The 17,274-nt window shown below is 32.8% G+C and overlaps 1 protein-coding gene across 1 annotated transcript; it reads right to left on the bottom strand.

The window, feature by feature from the left end:
* Window positions 1-347: 347 nt before the first annotated feature.
* On the bottom strand, window positions 348-16,673 carry LOC107445158 (astacin-like metalloprotease toxin 5). The gene is made up of 6 exons (XM_071178226.2): window positions 16,529-16,673; window positions 12,481-12,548; window positions 7,610-7,685; window positions 5,900-6,014; window positions 4,770-4,948; window positions 348-1,735 (listed from the first exon to the last, which is right to left on the bottom strand). The coding sequence occupies exons 1-6, from the start codon at window positions 16,590-16,592 to the stop codon at window positions 1,518-1,520; spliced, it is 720 nt and encodes a 239-aa protein (XP_071034327.1). The 5' UTR covers window positions 16,593-16,673; the 3' UTR covers window positions 348-1,517.
* Window positions 16,674-17,274: the final 601 nt, after the last annotated feature.

Raw genomic sequence — 17,274 nt, 5'->3', positions numbered from 1 at the left:
GGGTGTGCGGTATGGGTTCTCGTGACATTATTCTACCTTAAGATGCTGGATTGGTTGTCGGACTACCAAAGCGGGAGTGCCATCCCCTCTGCAGAGGATCAAAATTGTGATGGCATGTCTTCGGATTATCCTCAAGGATGATTCCCAAACGTCGCCGATAGCCCATTGTACAGCTGTAGTTCGACATAAATAAAGTACCTACCTCATGGCATAGTAATTTATGATTTTTTTTTGTTTCAAAAATGTCTGTTTTCACTTTTTCTCAATTAACTGTTCCAGTAACTTTTCTTGTTAATAAATCTGAATTGAATAAAATGAATAGTCGTTTATACTAAAAACATTCTAACTGTTCAATACAAACCATTTATTATTTCTTAGACATTTTGAAAAAAAAACAAAACAAATATTAACAAACCAAAGAGTCAAAAAACTTTTGTTCAACTTGGACAGAAAAATTTGTATGTAGTACAGGTTGCCACAAAATTATTTTAATAGTGAAAATTATTCTTATTGTAGAGTTCATTGAACCATGGTTAACCAATTAAAAATATTACACTTTTTATTAAACATTTAAGAATTTTCCTCTTTTTTTTATTAAATATGATACAGGGGAGAGGAGAGCACATGCAAACAAAGGGCACGTATAAACATAGTATTCCTTGCTCAGATAATATAAATTTCAAAATCCATAAGAATTCTCAATTGTTGGTAGCTCCAGTCTTCCTTTTCTGCAAATATATCGGAGTGATGAGCAATTCAATTTGTACAGTGACAATTTCTTTAAATTATCAGCTGTAGTATATACTTTAATCACTGACTTCTTCAAGTGAAGACTAGTTTAATTCAATAAGCTGAAATTAACTATTGTAGCATATTACTTAGACATTCTGGATATATGTATGAGACTTAAATCATCCTTATGGGGACACTTCGGAATGATTGAATATCGTAAAGTAAGAAAATATTGTATTAAAAATTTACGATGAGAAGGGGAGTTCCAATCTAGGCGGCCGAAGACTACCCGTGTAGTAAATGGTGACTAGTGCTCGTTAAATCTGTCGGGTCACAAATTCCTCCATGTTCTAATAACAAATTATATCTGTGGGGGTACTGAATTGGAGATGGATCATTCTCTGGTTTAGGTCATAATTGCAGTCTGTGAGTGAATGAATGAACGTATGAATGGGTCCACCCTTTAAACGGGTGTGACGTATGGGTGTGATAGAAGCCAATTTCTTGGCCATAGATGGCACCACTGGTAAAAAAAACAACCTCACCTTGTGGCTTAAAGACCTATGATTTCGACAACATTAAAAATTAACGGACATTTTCGTTGCGAAAAATTAACTATATTTTTTTAAAAAAGATAAAGAAATAAAAAATTGTTTGCATGTGCCTCCTTTCCCCCACACATATTAAATGAAACCGTGTGAAAATCATTATTCAAATATGAAGCTATTTTTTAATTAGCTTAGTAACTTATTTTGTAGAAGCAGAAATGTCTTTGTAACTTCAGTTCAGCATTTATACATTTTATTAACTCTTTCGATGTCTTTTTTACTCAATCCTTCTTCTGTTTTTTCGGGCAGTTTCTGTCCATTTCTGGCCTCAATTGTAATCGATTTTCCATCTTTTGAGAATGCGTAATTGCCATACATCATCACTGAATCGTAATCGAATTCCGACAGTAGAAGATTCTGTTCAGGATTCATCAGGAGAAATTGAGATTTCATACCTGATAATTAATAATTTATAATTAATTATGTAACTACGGTATATTAGTTATAATCTAATGTCGCTTCACTACACGCCGATGCGTAGAGTACTCCGTTATCACCACCCTTACCACACAATTTTAAAACCCTTATCCAATGGGATGTAAAAGAGAAAAACACTACAGAACAACTCGAAAATAATATTTACGTTAAAAAAAATAGTAAAGCATGCACATTAATAATTATGCCAGAAATAAAGCAAAACAATTATCACTATTGAGGATCTATCTACTTCAATCACAATTGGAAGGAGCCGTAGTGGCTTAAGGCAGCGGTTCTTAACCTATGGGTCGCGACCCAAAATTGGGTCGCGAAGCATATTTCTTGGGTCGCGATGAGTCGAACCAAAAAAGTTAGCAATACACCAAATAATAAGTAATACCAACACCTCCTAGAAGAAGTCATTGTGGCTTACTCAGCCTAACTTTGACTTTTTTTTGGGTCGCGACATGTACATATTTCTCAAATTTGGGTCGCGGCTTAAAAAGGTTAAGAACCACTGACTTAAGGGATAGAGCATTAGCCTCTCCAGGTGAGCGGCTCTGAGGTGAGCCAGGTTCGATTCCCAGCGAGGTGTAGTTGATACGAACTCCGCCCCGACCACAGTGGTAGACGGATAATCGGTTAGAGTTCCCTTGCCGTCGGGCTTATCTTGGGAAGTTTTCGTGGTTTTCCTCTCCACGTAGCGCAAAACAGGTTAGTTCTAACAAAAGTCATATACGACGGTTTCTACTAATGCTAAATCCAAGAGTTGCCTTGTCTTTTGGGTTAGGTTCAAATTTACAAGGCTACGGGCATTGATAGTCGTAAACTCATAATCGCGGGTCGGGTGGTCAACGTCGGTTATAAACTAAAATAAAATCATGATTGAGGAACGCGTAATTAAAAAAAAAACACACTAACATGTTCAATTGTCCGACACTGAGAGTGTGTTATTATAATATCGTCAACATGGAGGATGAGAGCTAGAAACACTTTCAAGTTTCACTATTTACTCAAACTAATTTCGATGTTTTTAAGGGGAGTCGATAAGGGGAATATATGTCAACAGAATGGGTAAATCGAAAAAAGTCAGTATATCAAGTTAAAACTGATTATCTTAACTTCGATGTACCCTTTTCTAAAACACTACTTTATCGCTTTAAAATTTTCTGGGGATATTTGAGATTCTATCTGTTGTATGCGGTGATTATGTTTTAGCGTAAACAGGAATACTTTTTGAGCTATGAAAGATTTTTGATGAAACTTTTTTAAAAAAAATTAAAAGATCCCAGTTACGAATTTTTCTAAGACATATCTGTCAAAGATAAGCATTAACAGTGAACGCATGTATATGTAAATATTCTCTGGGGAAAAAAACTGAGGCAATATCTTGTTTAGATGCTGAGAAAAAGTACATCTAAAAAAGTCAGTTTTAGCTTTTTTGGTATATGTTCAACCGACTCCCCTGAAACCTGTGCTTATTGCTGGTACAATAAGTGGACCATAATGGGTTCATCATGCTAAGCGCCGTAAGCAAAAGGTTAATATAGTCTTTCTCAATAGTCATTAGTCACATTTAGACATAGTTTTTGTTTTTCTTATCTTTAAACATTAATGCCACCCTTATTTTGCATATTCCTTTGCTTTGCTTTAGAAAATGCTTATTAAATACATTCATTATTTCTCTCCCTGCATAAATTAATCATATAAAAACATCACTATATTCAGTGCTTATCAATACAATAGTGAGAAAATCAAAAATAATTTAGTGACCACCGTCTGTGTACAAGCTTGCTTATTACCTAAATTTATTTTGCCGTATCATTTCAATTATAGTGATCCAGGACGCACTACCTACATCGTTTAAGTTACATAACATATTAAATTCCATCTTAAAACAATGAATCGTATTTGTAACTGTATCTTGTAATTTTTAAATAAAAGTGTCAATTCTTCATTACCAAGAAGGAAAGGGGCAGCTACAATAGGGAACTTGCACTCCAAGAAGAAGAAGACAACCGATACCCACCTATGTGACCTATGACGTCAGCACTAGCTAATCCTTATCAGCAGCATGGAGTATTTAAGTTGAGCTAAGTTTCTCTACATAACTTAAAATTATAATTAAAGTTAATTAAATGCACAGCCACATCGAATTTGTTTGTTGAAATATAATTCTTTCTAGTCTACTTCTTTTACTTACTTAACTTTGATTTATTATCTGTTTATGTATTTTATTGTAAACGCGGTATATTTTTCTTGTGTGTACCTGGCAACTTCGACGCATAAAAAATCTGCTTATGCCCTACATTGCTTCGCTCTTGTCCTTGTGTAAATATATAGAGGTAAAATTGAAATCTTTGTGATAGATTTTTTTTTGTGAAAGAATATAGGTTGTGCTACTTAAGAGAATTGGTACTTAGAAGCCCGGTTATACCGGTGGGAGGCGAGAGAGTGCACAGGGAGTCTTCCCCCTTTTGTAAATTTGTAAATAGTGTAAATATTCTTTCTTTATCTTTATCTTCAATTTGTTCCCTGTATTATGTATCAACTTGCGACTTATTTTTATGTATGACTCAGACTTGATTTTATCAATTATTGTTCATTCTGAGATTTAACTTAATGTTAACGCAGCACCTCCCTTCCCTTCCACCACATATTATCCAATTTAGATGAAAGAGCAGATATCCATACATGGATAGGTACTCTGAAAAAAGTTGATTAGTTAGTTAGTTAGTTAGAATTGGTACTTAAAACGCTTGGCGTACTCGAAATAGAATGGGAGGAACAGTTGCTGACGTAAACAAATATCACGTTTCAACAACCAATCAGGATCGAGATACCCAAACTACGTCACTTGCAGATATCCCATTGCTTACAGCAAATGTTATTTTGTTATTGCTTATTATTTACCGATGTGTGTGTCCATAGAAGGATTATGGAAATTAATAATCCTATTTGTATTCGGAAGTGAATAAGGAGTATTGCTGGATAATGTACGTTTCTTATTACCTTCTTGAATGTTGTCCCAGTAAATAATGAGGTATTTGTCACGATCTGATCTACTGTGCTCATGCCAGAACCCAATCGTGTGACCGAGCTCGTGAACTACGACAGCTTTATGGACACAACCTTCACCGAGGGACACAGGTTGCTCGCCGTCACCATTCATCCCGACATGTGCAAAGCAACTGAAAATAAGAGTATTGGTTGTGAAGTCAAGAATGAACACTATCTGCATAATTACTTTAATGATTGTTTATTATTGGATTAGGAAAATTCTTACCCTCAATAAATGCAACATTAACGGATGTTTGAGTAAATCGGATAAAAATTACCAATTCCCTCTTGGTCAGTCAGAAATTTAATGTCATCGATTGTAGATGGTGAAAAATATACTTTATCAAATATTTTAACGATACAGTGAAACCTCTCGGGAGTGACTACTCAATTTTCCACAGTAAAATGGTTGTTAATCGAGATTGTTCACTCGTAAGGTTTACTTCCACTGACTTCAAAATGTTATCGAAGATACTACATGATTTTTCACTAGTGATTTTAATTTTATTCGGTGCCAGTTCCATGGTGCAGTAATGCAGATTCTGTTGGCACCATGAAAACCGGTAACAGAGAGAGGTTCTCTTCTAAAGGCTTTCTTCAACATGAAGTCTATGGGAAAAGTCCCAAAAGTGGTCGTAAATAAAGGTGGTCTTTCTGGAGGCTTGACTATATGATCAAATTTAGTTATTTTTTGATCCATAACTTATTTTGTGACTTAGAAAAATCGAAAAATACATTTTTACGAATTTAATTCCAAAAAAGAACTACATTAGTTCAAAAGAATATGGTAAAATATTTATTGAATAGGAGATAATCAATAAATAAGTAAAAATAACAGTGAACAAGACGGTCATGAAAATGAAACCCACTTAATAAACTGCATAACTTGCTAAATATATTGAATAAACTACATTAGAAAATACTGCTCTTGATTCATACTAATAATGTTAACATTTAAGAAGTTATGTTGAAAAAAAAAAGAAAGCTAAATTCTTTTGGGTTTATGGTGAAATTTTAGAATTATCCCTAAAACAGTCCTAGAGCAACAGTTGGGACGAAATCGGCTGAAAATACATACATACCCTCTTCCAGGAAATATTCTGATGTAATTAGCTTCGGTTGTTCTTGGAACGAATCTCAAGCAAGAGTTGAGTTGGTAGTCATCAAAAGCATCATAAATAATTGATACGCTGGGCACTGAAATATTAAATTAATAAATAACATGCATCATTACAAGGGAGTTGTGAATATTGTGTTAAAAATATAGCTGTAATTTTTAAAATTGTAAAAAAAGTAGTTGTTTCAATGTTGTCAAAAACTGGAGATCAAATTATATTAAGACAATTTAAACATCAAAACTGTAAGTAGATGCTTTTTTATTTAAAGATTTAGCGATAGGAAACCTTTAATGAATAATTTAAGCTGTTATTTGCTTTTAAACCCACATCAAAACAGAGCTTTACAGTCAAATGTTATATTTTTGTGTGGAGAAAAGACTTAATGAATTTTAATCTATAAAAAATATCTTTCACCGGTTCAATGATTGGAAATCTGCGTCTGATTAAAGTAAATCAATATACTATTTTGGAGTAAACAGGGAGCTGTTAAAATTCCAAAATACATACTAGGCCTAGTTAAGCGCCATTGCCCGGTATATATTTGGCCGGTAAGCCCTACACCAACGTTTTATAAGGTCAAAAGTTACTGCCCGAGCCTCGATGGCTCAGGGGATAGAGCGTTCACCTTTCAATGCTGTGAAACGGGTTCGAATGCCAGCGATGGCTGCTCAATACGAAACCACATCTGGCTTGCACAGACCGCAGTGCTGACGTGGAATATCCTCAGTGGTAGACTGATCATGGGTTAGAGTCCCTTCGCCGTCAGGCTAACCGTGGTTTTCCTCTCCATGTAAACGCAAAAGCGGGTTAGTTCCATCAAAAAGTCCTCCACGAAGGCAAATTTCTCCCAATACTTGATCCAGGAGTTCCCTTGTCTTCTGGATTAGGTTTAAAGTTACAATGCTACGGAGTTGAACATCGGTAGTCGTAAACCTAAAAATTGGGTCGGCTGTTCAACGACGCTTATGAAGAGTCACTGCCCAATATGCATTTAACCGGTACTCCGGATACTGACCTAGTCTATCCTCAACAGATATTAAAATATCGAATAAATATAATAATATCATCGAATAAATTAATGTCATATCAGATATGGCAAATATTACACCAAAGCGATTATGTGATTGTTGACATTCACCGGTAAACGTCGACATTCTCTTGGTTTCGGTCATTCCCGGTACAAAAAGAGGAAAGGCAGTGGTATGGAGGCATACTATAGTTTGTCTAAAGTAAGAACTCTCCTAGCCATTCGTCTGGACCCATGGCGGTGACTATGGTAACGAGGTATAACTACTTCAAGTAGGGGTGTGGGGTCATTGCTTAGGACTGGTTTTGATTGGGGTCAGTGAGAGAAGGGGAAGCCTTAGACTGAAGAGAAGCTACCCTCCCTGAAATGCACTATTCTTGCTTCCATAGCAGCAGACTGCCTCAGACTTTGTGGCTGGGGGAGTTCTTACCGTGGACAAACTATAGTTTAATCACTGTTCACGTCACCTGACCTACTTTACGTTTTTACCATGGATGTTTGAAGATAGATCCCTGAAATGGGCGAGGTATTGGTCATGGTTGGGGGACGTGTAATGTAAATACGGGCACAGGTAATTCGTTTTGGTAATTTCGATTACTCGCTATTCATAGTTAGAAACTCTTAAATTTAACTAGAATCTGCCTTACTTAAGTATTCATCAATCACATATGGAACTTTCTTGTTTGTCCATCGTTTTTTCTCAGATGGAATGGCACTTCGATCCTAAAAAGAGTAAAAAAGTTGGCATTTAGAAAGTATTAGGATTTTCTCATGTTTTAAATGATTTTAGGTTTTTTAAAAAAATAAAGAAATATTTATTCTATGTTTTTTTAAGTGTATTTTAATAAAATCATTTTATTTTGTCCACAACTAATACGGAAAACGCATATCACATTCGAAATATGCGGGGTGATAAGAGTTTATTTAGAATCTTTATCGTCAAGGAAAAATAAAAAAAAAATATTTTCTTAACCTTCTTTAAAAACGTAGTTTAAAATTTTTTGTTTTAGATTATTCTTTTCTTTCAAGTTTTATAACTGTCAATTTGTTTTTCTCAAAAAAGTCGTCAAAATTTAAATTTTCAAAAAATTTTAGAGGCTATGAAATGGAGATCAAGCATGGAGCTCGAGTTAATATTTGAGCACTCTAGCTAGTCAGAAGGCGGTCGAAATTTCAACTGGTGATAAAGTCCGTTTGATAATAAATTCTATTTGTTGTAGTTAGAAATAAATGGAAAGTTTTGTGCCAATTAACAAAAGGTGAGATTTGAGAGCAAGTCGGAAAGTTAAGTAGTCGAAATGCTAATAAATTATATTTGGGGATAATATTTTCTATATTAAAAATGGTTCTTCTTCTAGTGGGCAGGAAATCATTAAAACTTGCATCGTTATCATGCACAGAGACGCAACAGAGGTTTGAACATTCTGGTATTTCGTTAATCGGAAAGCGATTAAAATTCTGATATCAATTCAACTCTCACACACAGATAAATGAGTTAATTAAAACCTAGTAACAAATTTTATTATGACTTAAACGGTGTTTCGCATTGACAGCTTTTAATATTTATTTTTAGAATCTTTATAAAAAAAATGAAAGCATAAAGTACTTCCATTAGAGATCGCAGAAGTTACGTGGAATAAAAAAAAGAAGACATTTTTCAAATTCTGAGCCATCTACATCGGATCAGAAAAAAACAGTTGGTAAACATTCTCAAAAACTAATTTATTTATCTTGGAATGAGTTTATCGTCAAATTTCTATCCTCTGATAAACTAGTTTTAGAAAAGTTTAATTTCTCATCTTCAGCCTTGAGATTAATTGGTATGAATTGCTTTTTCAACTTAAATATCATTTATTGATGCTTATTTGAGGCATAGTTTCAAATTAAATATTCAAATTAAATTTCAAATTATATATATATATATATATATATATATATATATATATATATATATATATATATATATATATATATATATATATATATATATATATATATATATATATATATATATACATGGTGCAGTAGGAATGACACTTTAAAACCCTCTTGTTACACTCAATTTGGACTTTGTTTTCATATTTTGTAATCTGGTAATCTTTTTGCGAAAACATTTTTAAATCATTCGTGAAAAATTCCCGTCCATGTAAGTTGATCTGATTTCGTTACTCACTTTAGTCCATTTTCATACTGTTTTTTCTTTTTCCTTTATTTTATCTTCTGTTTTTATATGTTATTTTTATTCATTTTTACTTTTCGTGTTCTATTTTATTTGTTGTAATTTTTATAAAAAAAAATTTTTGAGTGCTCCTCACACTATTGTATTAATATATTTTGCTTTGGCTTTATTGATAGAATATCAGAAAGCACTCTGTTTTGCGGATATAATCGTGTGGGCTGATGAAAAGATTATGTCTTTTTTTCCGGTTTTATAAATAAAATTTCATCCTTTTTTTTTTTTTTAAACTGTTGTTCGTTATTTTTACTTACTATTCCCCCCCCCCTTTTTTTCTTCTTCATATGTCTATAATTTTTCTCTGTTTTATTTTACATCTTGAACTTATATATTTATACAACAACTCTTTGAGAGTGGTCCGTAAAGTTCGGCGGCTGTCAACCCGACGCTAAGGAATCACCCCGCATCTTCCTTTCGAAAAACTGAACGGGAATTTTCGATAAATGACGAAAGTATTGTTTCACGGGGAACTGCATCCCAAGGCGTGGATGCTTCATCACCCCCGAGGATGATTTGGAAAAACAAAGTGGAGACTGCAAAGTTCTTAGTGAATGCAAACAAAGCAGCTACCTCATTCATTGTGTTAGTTAATGAAAATCTGGCTGGAGCACCAGGATAAGAGTATAGAGTTGCAGACTTTTCAATGTAACATTTTTTTTACCAACGAAGGAGTAATAACTGTCATGTCTCTGGTTGGAGAGTCGGAAAAGGATAAGAACAAATTTCCTATTGCTTGTGCTGAGGTTCAACGCGGGGATGTCTCAGCATTTATACCAGGATTTATTTCTTCCTCAAAAATTAATGTTCCAATCAAACGTGTTTTTGCCCCGTTAATTTTTCAGCAGCCTTTTATTTTTAGAAGGGTCAAGTAAGAGGCGAGTCACACCTAAACCGAAAACATGACGAAATCGCACGTGTCGATCAAAGAAGTCGACACACAGGCGCCAATGGCGACTAAGAATTTCAAGAGGCGAGCTTCAAGGAACGAAAAGGTAAAAATTTCAAAAATGAAATTCAATGACCGGTTGTCACACTTAGTATATATTAAGAGCATATTATATATTAAGAGCAATAATTGCAGAATAACCTGTATAACATTTTTGATTCATTTTAAAACAAAGGGGATGATGGTCTTCAAATTGCACTTTAAAATTATAATGAAATTTGATGCACAGGTACCTAAACCTGTTGAACTATATTCTGCGGAGTTTCAGATCGGCGAATTTAAGTTGCTGTGGTTAGGGGAAATGAGAGGTGGGTTATTGTGTGAGAGTTAAAAGATAATTTAATCTAATATAAAGTTGCAAAGATTAAAGAAGTTTTTCATTAAATAATGCCTAAATACTTGATAGGTAAAAATGTTATTTTTTTAAATAATTTTCTGAGATGCAGCAAAATTAGGCCTGTGGTATTTTAAAAAATCTCAATAAAACCGTTGCTTAGCAACAGTAGCAAAAGATTTTGAAAGAATAATGCCTAGTTTTTCGTAATCGCCTTCTACGAAGAGAAATATCGCATAACTTTTCCTGAACACCGCAAAATGTTTCTTTTTTTATATAACTTATCTGAAATATAAGAGAACTTAACTGACCAGGACACTCGGTTAATGAAATTTTGAAATTGGAGAAAAGGAATGGATCTGAAAAGATCCAAATTGAACGTACGAAATGTCCAATGCATTATAACTGTTTAATTTTGTGCTATTTACACCAAATCAAGCATTAAATTTGAAGTAATTCAATCAAATTTTTTTACAAATTTTTAATTCATGCGTTATTAGTTAAAAGACATACATCCAACACGGTGCCCAATTCTCCTCATACTGTGAACTCAGGGCTTATTAAAGTAAGTGTGTGAATAATTATTCTTTATATTGGATATTTGCCATAAAAATAATGATAGTTATTGAACATTTGTGAGAAAAACTAGCGTTACGTTACCTGCAATCCGTTGTATGTTTTGCTGTAAAAAGGTCAAATAAATTTTTATAAGGTACCATTGCTACTGAGGCATTATTTAATGGTCACCTATTAGTGTAGGTAGGTAATTTCGTGAATATATTTTTATCGACATGCATTTTATATTTTATTTTATGATCGCATTCGAACAGCCGACCCAATTTTGGGTCTACTAATGTTCAACTCTGAAGCCTTGAAATTTTAAATCCAATCAAAGAAGACTCCTGGATCAAGTATTGAGTGAAATCTGCCTTTGTGGTGGCCTTCTTGATGCAACTAACCCGCATTTGCGCTACATGGAGAGGAAAACCACGAGAACCTCCCACGGTTAGCCTGGCGACAAGGGGGCTTTAACCCATGATCCGCCAACCACTAAGGATATTTTATGCAGGCAGCCACTGTAGTCGATGCGAGCCGAGTGTGGAATTCGTATAGACCAGCCATCGCTGGGATTCGAGCACGGCTCACCTCATCGAATGCTCCCTCCCCCGAGCCACGTCGACATGTATTGACAAATCTTTACCACGTTTTGTTAGTGTAAATACACCCTTGTGTAAATTAATTGAAACAAACTTTTTTTTTCGTGTTTTTTAAAGAATATATTTTGGGGTTGTTTCGGTTACAATGGGGTTGGACCTTTGCAGCCTATTGACGGTATGATGCGTTCTGAGCAGTACATTACTATTCTGGGTAAAAAACTTGTTCCAGAGTTGAAGAAACGATATCCTGATGGAGCAGGGATTTTTCAACAGGATTTAGCTCCTTGCCATACGTCCAAAATTGTCAAGAAATTCATGTCTGAGAATCAAATTGAGACATTGGAATGGCCAGGGAACTCTCCGGATATCAACCCAATTGAGAATCTCTGGGCCATATGCAAGAATCGCCTATTAAATATGGACTGTACAACTATGGAGAAGCTAATCACGGCGTTAATTCATGTGTGGTACAAGGACACAAATATTATAAATGACTGTAAAAAATTCGTGGAATCCATGCCGAATCGTGTCCAAATGTTAATAAAGTGTCGTGGAGATCATATTATGTACTAAAAATTTTTGAATTTGTATAAATTTAAATAAAATAGCATTTTCTCTTAGTTTTCTGAATTTATTGAGCTTGTTTCAATTAATTTGCACAAGGGTGTAAGTTAATAAACTAGAAACATTTTGTAAGGACATGCTTGAAATATACCAAAGACGAATGCATAAAAATAGTTTGCCATATTTATTGAAAGAAAAAAACTCTACGACGTGTATATTAGATAGAATTGACCAACAAATGTATTTTTGTTAAATTAAAAGAGGAAGAAAAAATAGTTTACTTGGGGATCGATGCCCAGTATGTCACCTTCGAAAAGGTCTGGATTGTACATGGCTTTACGGATCTTTTCTGAAACAAAACAAAGAATATATATCATTATACATATTATATAAAACGCTGATTCTCCCTCTTTTTCTTCGCCGCAGCACACTTTTAGCGATTTCGAAATTTGATGGCCCATGCAATAAAAAACTCTAAAAGTTGTTTCGTTACCTATAATACACTGTTTAAAATAGTTTACTTTAATAATATTGAATGTAAAATAAAATAAAATGTACTACATAAACAGTGCGTTAATTAAGGAATTAAATACAAGTTAAAAATACTTTAAAAGAGAAATTTAAGCTTCATGTTTTTTAATAATTCATTTATATTTAGTCGTAAAAATGTTTTTTTTTGTTAGTTATTAATTGTTATCTTGTTTTTTTAATTGTTAGTTTTTTTTAACTTTAATAGTTATTTTTTGTTACATTCCTTGTTAACTTGTTTTTTTTTTGCTAACAATTAATTGTTAGCTTGTTTTTTTTTGTTAGTAATCCTTTGTTAATTTCCTTTTATAACTATTAATTGCATAGCTTATTTTAATTGTTAGCTTTTATTTCCTTTTGTAAGTTAATATTTAGCTTGTTTACTTTTGTTAATTAAAAATTACAATAATCATTAAATTTCCTACTTTTTTAACATTTTAACAGGGCGGCCACCCACCTGGAAAACCATGAAAACCTGGAATTATCAGGGAATTTTTTTATACTGGAAAAAACCTGGAAATATCAGGGAAATTTGGATAAAAACCTGGAAAAATCAGGGAATTTTAAAGAAAAGCTGGAAATTTTTTCTATGATCATTTTTTTAATTTCATCAATTTAAATTATATACTAATTTTCTTAATTTAAATTATTTCCTCCATTATACCCACTTTTTTTAAACAGAAATGTATCACCAAACAGTTGAAATATCATCAACTTAGCGATACTTTGCTTGCATCAAAATTTGCTCCATTACAGCTCTGTTAAACTAGAATGCCACATAAAATTCTGCCACGGTTGCTAAACGAATGTAGAAACCTTTGACCGCTATGGGACTGTGCAATTTAGGAAAGATTCTGGTGGAGGTGGAAAAAGGGATTAGGAAATTAGCTTCTGTTTTTAAATTCTGTCCTTGGGCTGAATCCATTTATGGCTCAAGTTTGTTCCAATGCTTTGGTGGTAAATTTTTTTTCTATTTTGACAAAATGTTTTTGCATTTTTAACTTTATGAATTCTCCAAAAATTAGTTGGTTATAACTTAATAATAATAGACTTTATATTGCACCCTTTTTCTAAAAGCTTTTCTACTCTCATTCAAAGAAATCTATGAATTATTTTTTCTCTGCAAACCAACCAATCACATTTTTTTACAATCGCTAACAGCAATGTTTGTCGACAAATCTTTACAATTGTTGCATTAATGATTTTTGATTCAAAATTTTGTACCAAAACATTAAAAATTAAATAAAACAATCTTGCCAAATCGTCAAAATAAATTATTTTTTTTCAAGATGATATGTTGAAAAAATAATATTTTGAATAAAATATTTTATAATACTTACACTTTTCTTGTACACATCCTACACTTTATAAGAAAAAAGAAACAAAACCTGGAAATTTTAAGATATTTATCTGGAGAACCTGGAAAAATCAGGGAAATTTGAAATCTGATTTGAGTGGCCACCCTGTTTAAGTTCTAAGATATCCATCTTCAAATCTGACTGCTTGAATTTTAAAAGCGTCATTAACAACGAAGAGCTTCAAGGCACGTTTAAAATTACGAATGGTGCAATTTTGTTATTCGAATGCTCTTTTTCAGGCATTTTTAAATAAGAACTTTGCTGCACCATACGACCTCAATCTTCACCTACTTTATTACGATAATCATTATTCTCTCTCTCTTTTTGAAGTTATAATTCTTATGCGACTTCCAACAAGGTTGCGTTAAACGTTTAACGCTTTTAACGCATTTTTATTGGCCGGGAAATCACGTGGTAAGATTCAGTTTTCCCTCATTCATTTCCATAATGTTTTGGTTATCATTAGCATAAAAATAATAAAAGTCATAAAAGTATTGTTTTTCTATAAACATTTTTTTAGTTTGTTTTGATACACATATAATTTAATAGGGTAGTATTATTTATTTTCAAATTTAGTGAATAACAATTGTAAAAAAGGAGTGAAAACAATATGAACAGAGTGAACCCAAGGATAATGCTACGGAATTAAGGTTATGTCAAGGTACGTCTCTTGTGAATATCAATTGATTGTTAGGTTTTCTCTTCTGAAATTACAATATGACGCATTCACATACATTATTAATAGAAATACATTTTCCAGGGCGAGACGATGAGTCAACCACAAGCACTGGATCAAGAGGTTCACGAGGGAAAAATGCACAATATTACCGTGATTACAGAGCACGGAAGCGAGCAGGAAAAAGAGTCGTTGAATAGAACTAGTGATCCTTCTACGACTGCTGATTCTTCTACAACTAACGTCGCAGGTTGCGAAGTTTAACTTCTTCCGTGCGGAGGGACTCCACGCTTTATTATTTTTTTTTTGCTTCTTTTTTTACATTTTGCGAATTTGGGAGAAACGTGAGGACTTGGAGCTGTTGTGTGCCTCAATACTGAAATTTAGAAATGTGAATTCATAGGAAACTATAATATTTAGTGGTTGAGGTTTAGTGGTTAAGAATGAGGAGGTTTATGAGCGTTAGCGAACGCTTAAGTCCAACGTTCAACGAACAGTTACAAGGGTCAAAATAAAGAGCAAATCACGATCACGTAGGGAGCCGAATTGCGAAATCAAGTGAAATAACAGAGTAAAGTAGGAATACAATGTAAAATTTAGATATAAGTTGTAGTTACACGCTCAGAATAATCCGGGCACTTAATATCCTGGGCTATCTTGAAAACTGGGAAAAATTCAAGTAAAAATCACTAATTTTAAACAAATTACAATTTCGAAAAAAAGAAAAAAAGCTAGCACCAATTTAACAAATAAAAATCGCTCATTTAGCATGCCAAACTACGCAACTTCTTTTTCAACTGATAGCAAATGTGCTCGCATCGTATTTTTTAAACAGAAATGTAACTGTCAATAATTCTAGAAATAATCGTCGAATGTTTTTCTTTATTCTGTTGTACTTTCTGCATTTTTTTCTTTATCCCATTGTATTTTCAAATTTTTTTTAATATAGTTTTTAAGTATTAAAAATTTTAAGTATAGTGAAAAAAAGTGAAAAAAAATTATCTCGAATAGAGCACTTAAAATTCCAATAACATTAAAACAAATCAGAATTTTGAAAAAAACAATCATTCTAAGTTCGTTAACAGATGTCAACACGTCAAGTTTCGACTCAGTAGTTGCATTTATGTTGTCTGTAAAGCGAACCGCATGACATTTTTTGCTACAAGCTTAACAATTAATAATTGCTGAACTAATTATCGAATGTAAATATCTTTCATTTCATCATACTCCTTGTATAATTTTCGAGACATCTTCGAAATGTTAAGTTTAATACTTATTCTGTGTAAGAATGCAAGATGTAATCTTAAGTTGAACAACCAAAATAGCGGCAACAGCGGTGTCCACCATGGTTTTATATAGACTATTAGTTAAACCGTGAGAAGTAATTTAAAGATGAATTTATTAGTTTGATTTATATTACAAAACATTTTAACATCGAAGTATACTTTATCATTTTACCGTAATATTTTGAACTATATTATGACCGTTTATTTTATTTAAAAATCTTCTACTGTTGTTTTGTAGTCACGTATTAAACAGTAAAACAACACAAAAAATTAAAAAAAAAAGGGGGGGGGGTCGATACACTATAATTTATATAAAAAGAAATAGTGTTTAAAAACAAGTGTCCTGTCTTTTGTTCGGCTGAACACAATCCTGATTGCTTATTTCTATCATCATTTTTAAAACATTTATAGTGGTATTCAATCCAGATTATTATTTATTTAAAATTATGACATTTAAAAGCAGTTTATTCAACGAACTCACCTGCATTATGACTAAGACCAGAAGATATTAAAACTGTCAAAAAGCATATTATTTTAAGTACCATGATTGTTTGTAATAGAACTTAACCTGATTGAACGAAAACGACCTCCAACTGTTTCACCTGGACGAACGATAGATTATTTGAAAAGATGAGAAACAAAACATCTGTTTATCTTTTTAAAAATATTTTAACGTCATAAAAAATATAATTCATAAAAGTTTTGTTCATTGAAGCTTTGAAGTTATCTATGTTAAGGTTTTTTGGAAAACGAATTATAAAAGTGGAAAATAAAGTGTGTTATAAGGCAGTGGTTCCCAAATGGCGTTTCGTAGAACCCTAAGGTTCCGTAATAGAGCCACAGGGTTTCCGCGAGTAAGAGCTTCTTTTAATCAGTTAAATCCCGAGAAATGTAATTAAATTTGTATTCGATTCGCATTATTTATTTATTATTTGCGTAATTTTTATTAAATTATTCAATTAAAATGCTCGTAAAGGAAGAAAAGCAAATTTTAAAAAACAATCATATAACGATATATTGAATGGACATTTAAAAAGACGCATTTATAAAATAGTGCATTAGTATTTTACATAAAATAAAACTCACCGAATTCCACAATGAAGAAACATGTATCTCTAATTATTATCTTCCTTTTTTTTTTGTTTTTGTTTCTATGGAGACCACATTTTAGTTCATGTATGTTCAGTATATATGTTACCGTGAATGATCAAAATCAAGAGAATGTCA

This window comes from Parasteatoda tepidariorum, chromosome 6 (genome assembly GCF_982258835.1).
Source record: "Parasteatoda tepidariorum strain Cologne lab strain chromosome 6, Ptep-v5.0, whole genome shotgun sequence".
Lineage (NCBI taxonomy): Eukaryota > Metazoa > Arthropoda > Arachnida > Araneae > Theridiidae > Parasteatoda > Parasteatoda tepidariorum.
Note: the sequence above shows the minus strand (reverse complement) of the source record. Positions and strands in the feature narration are given on the sequence as shown.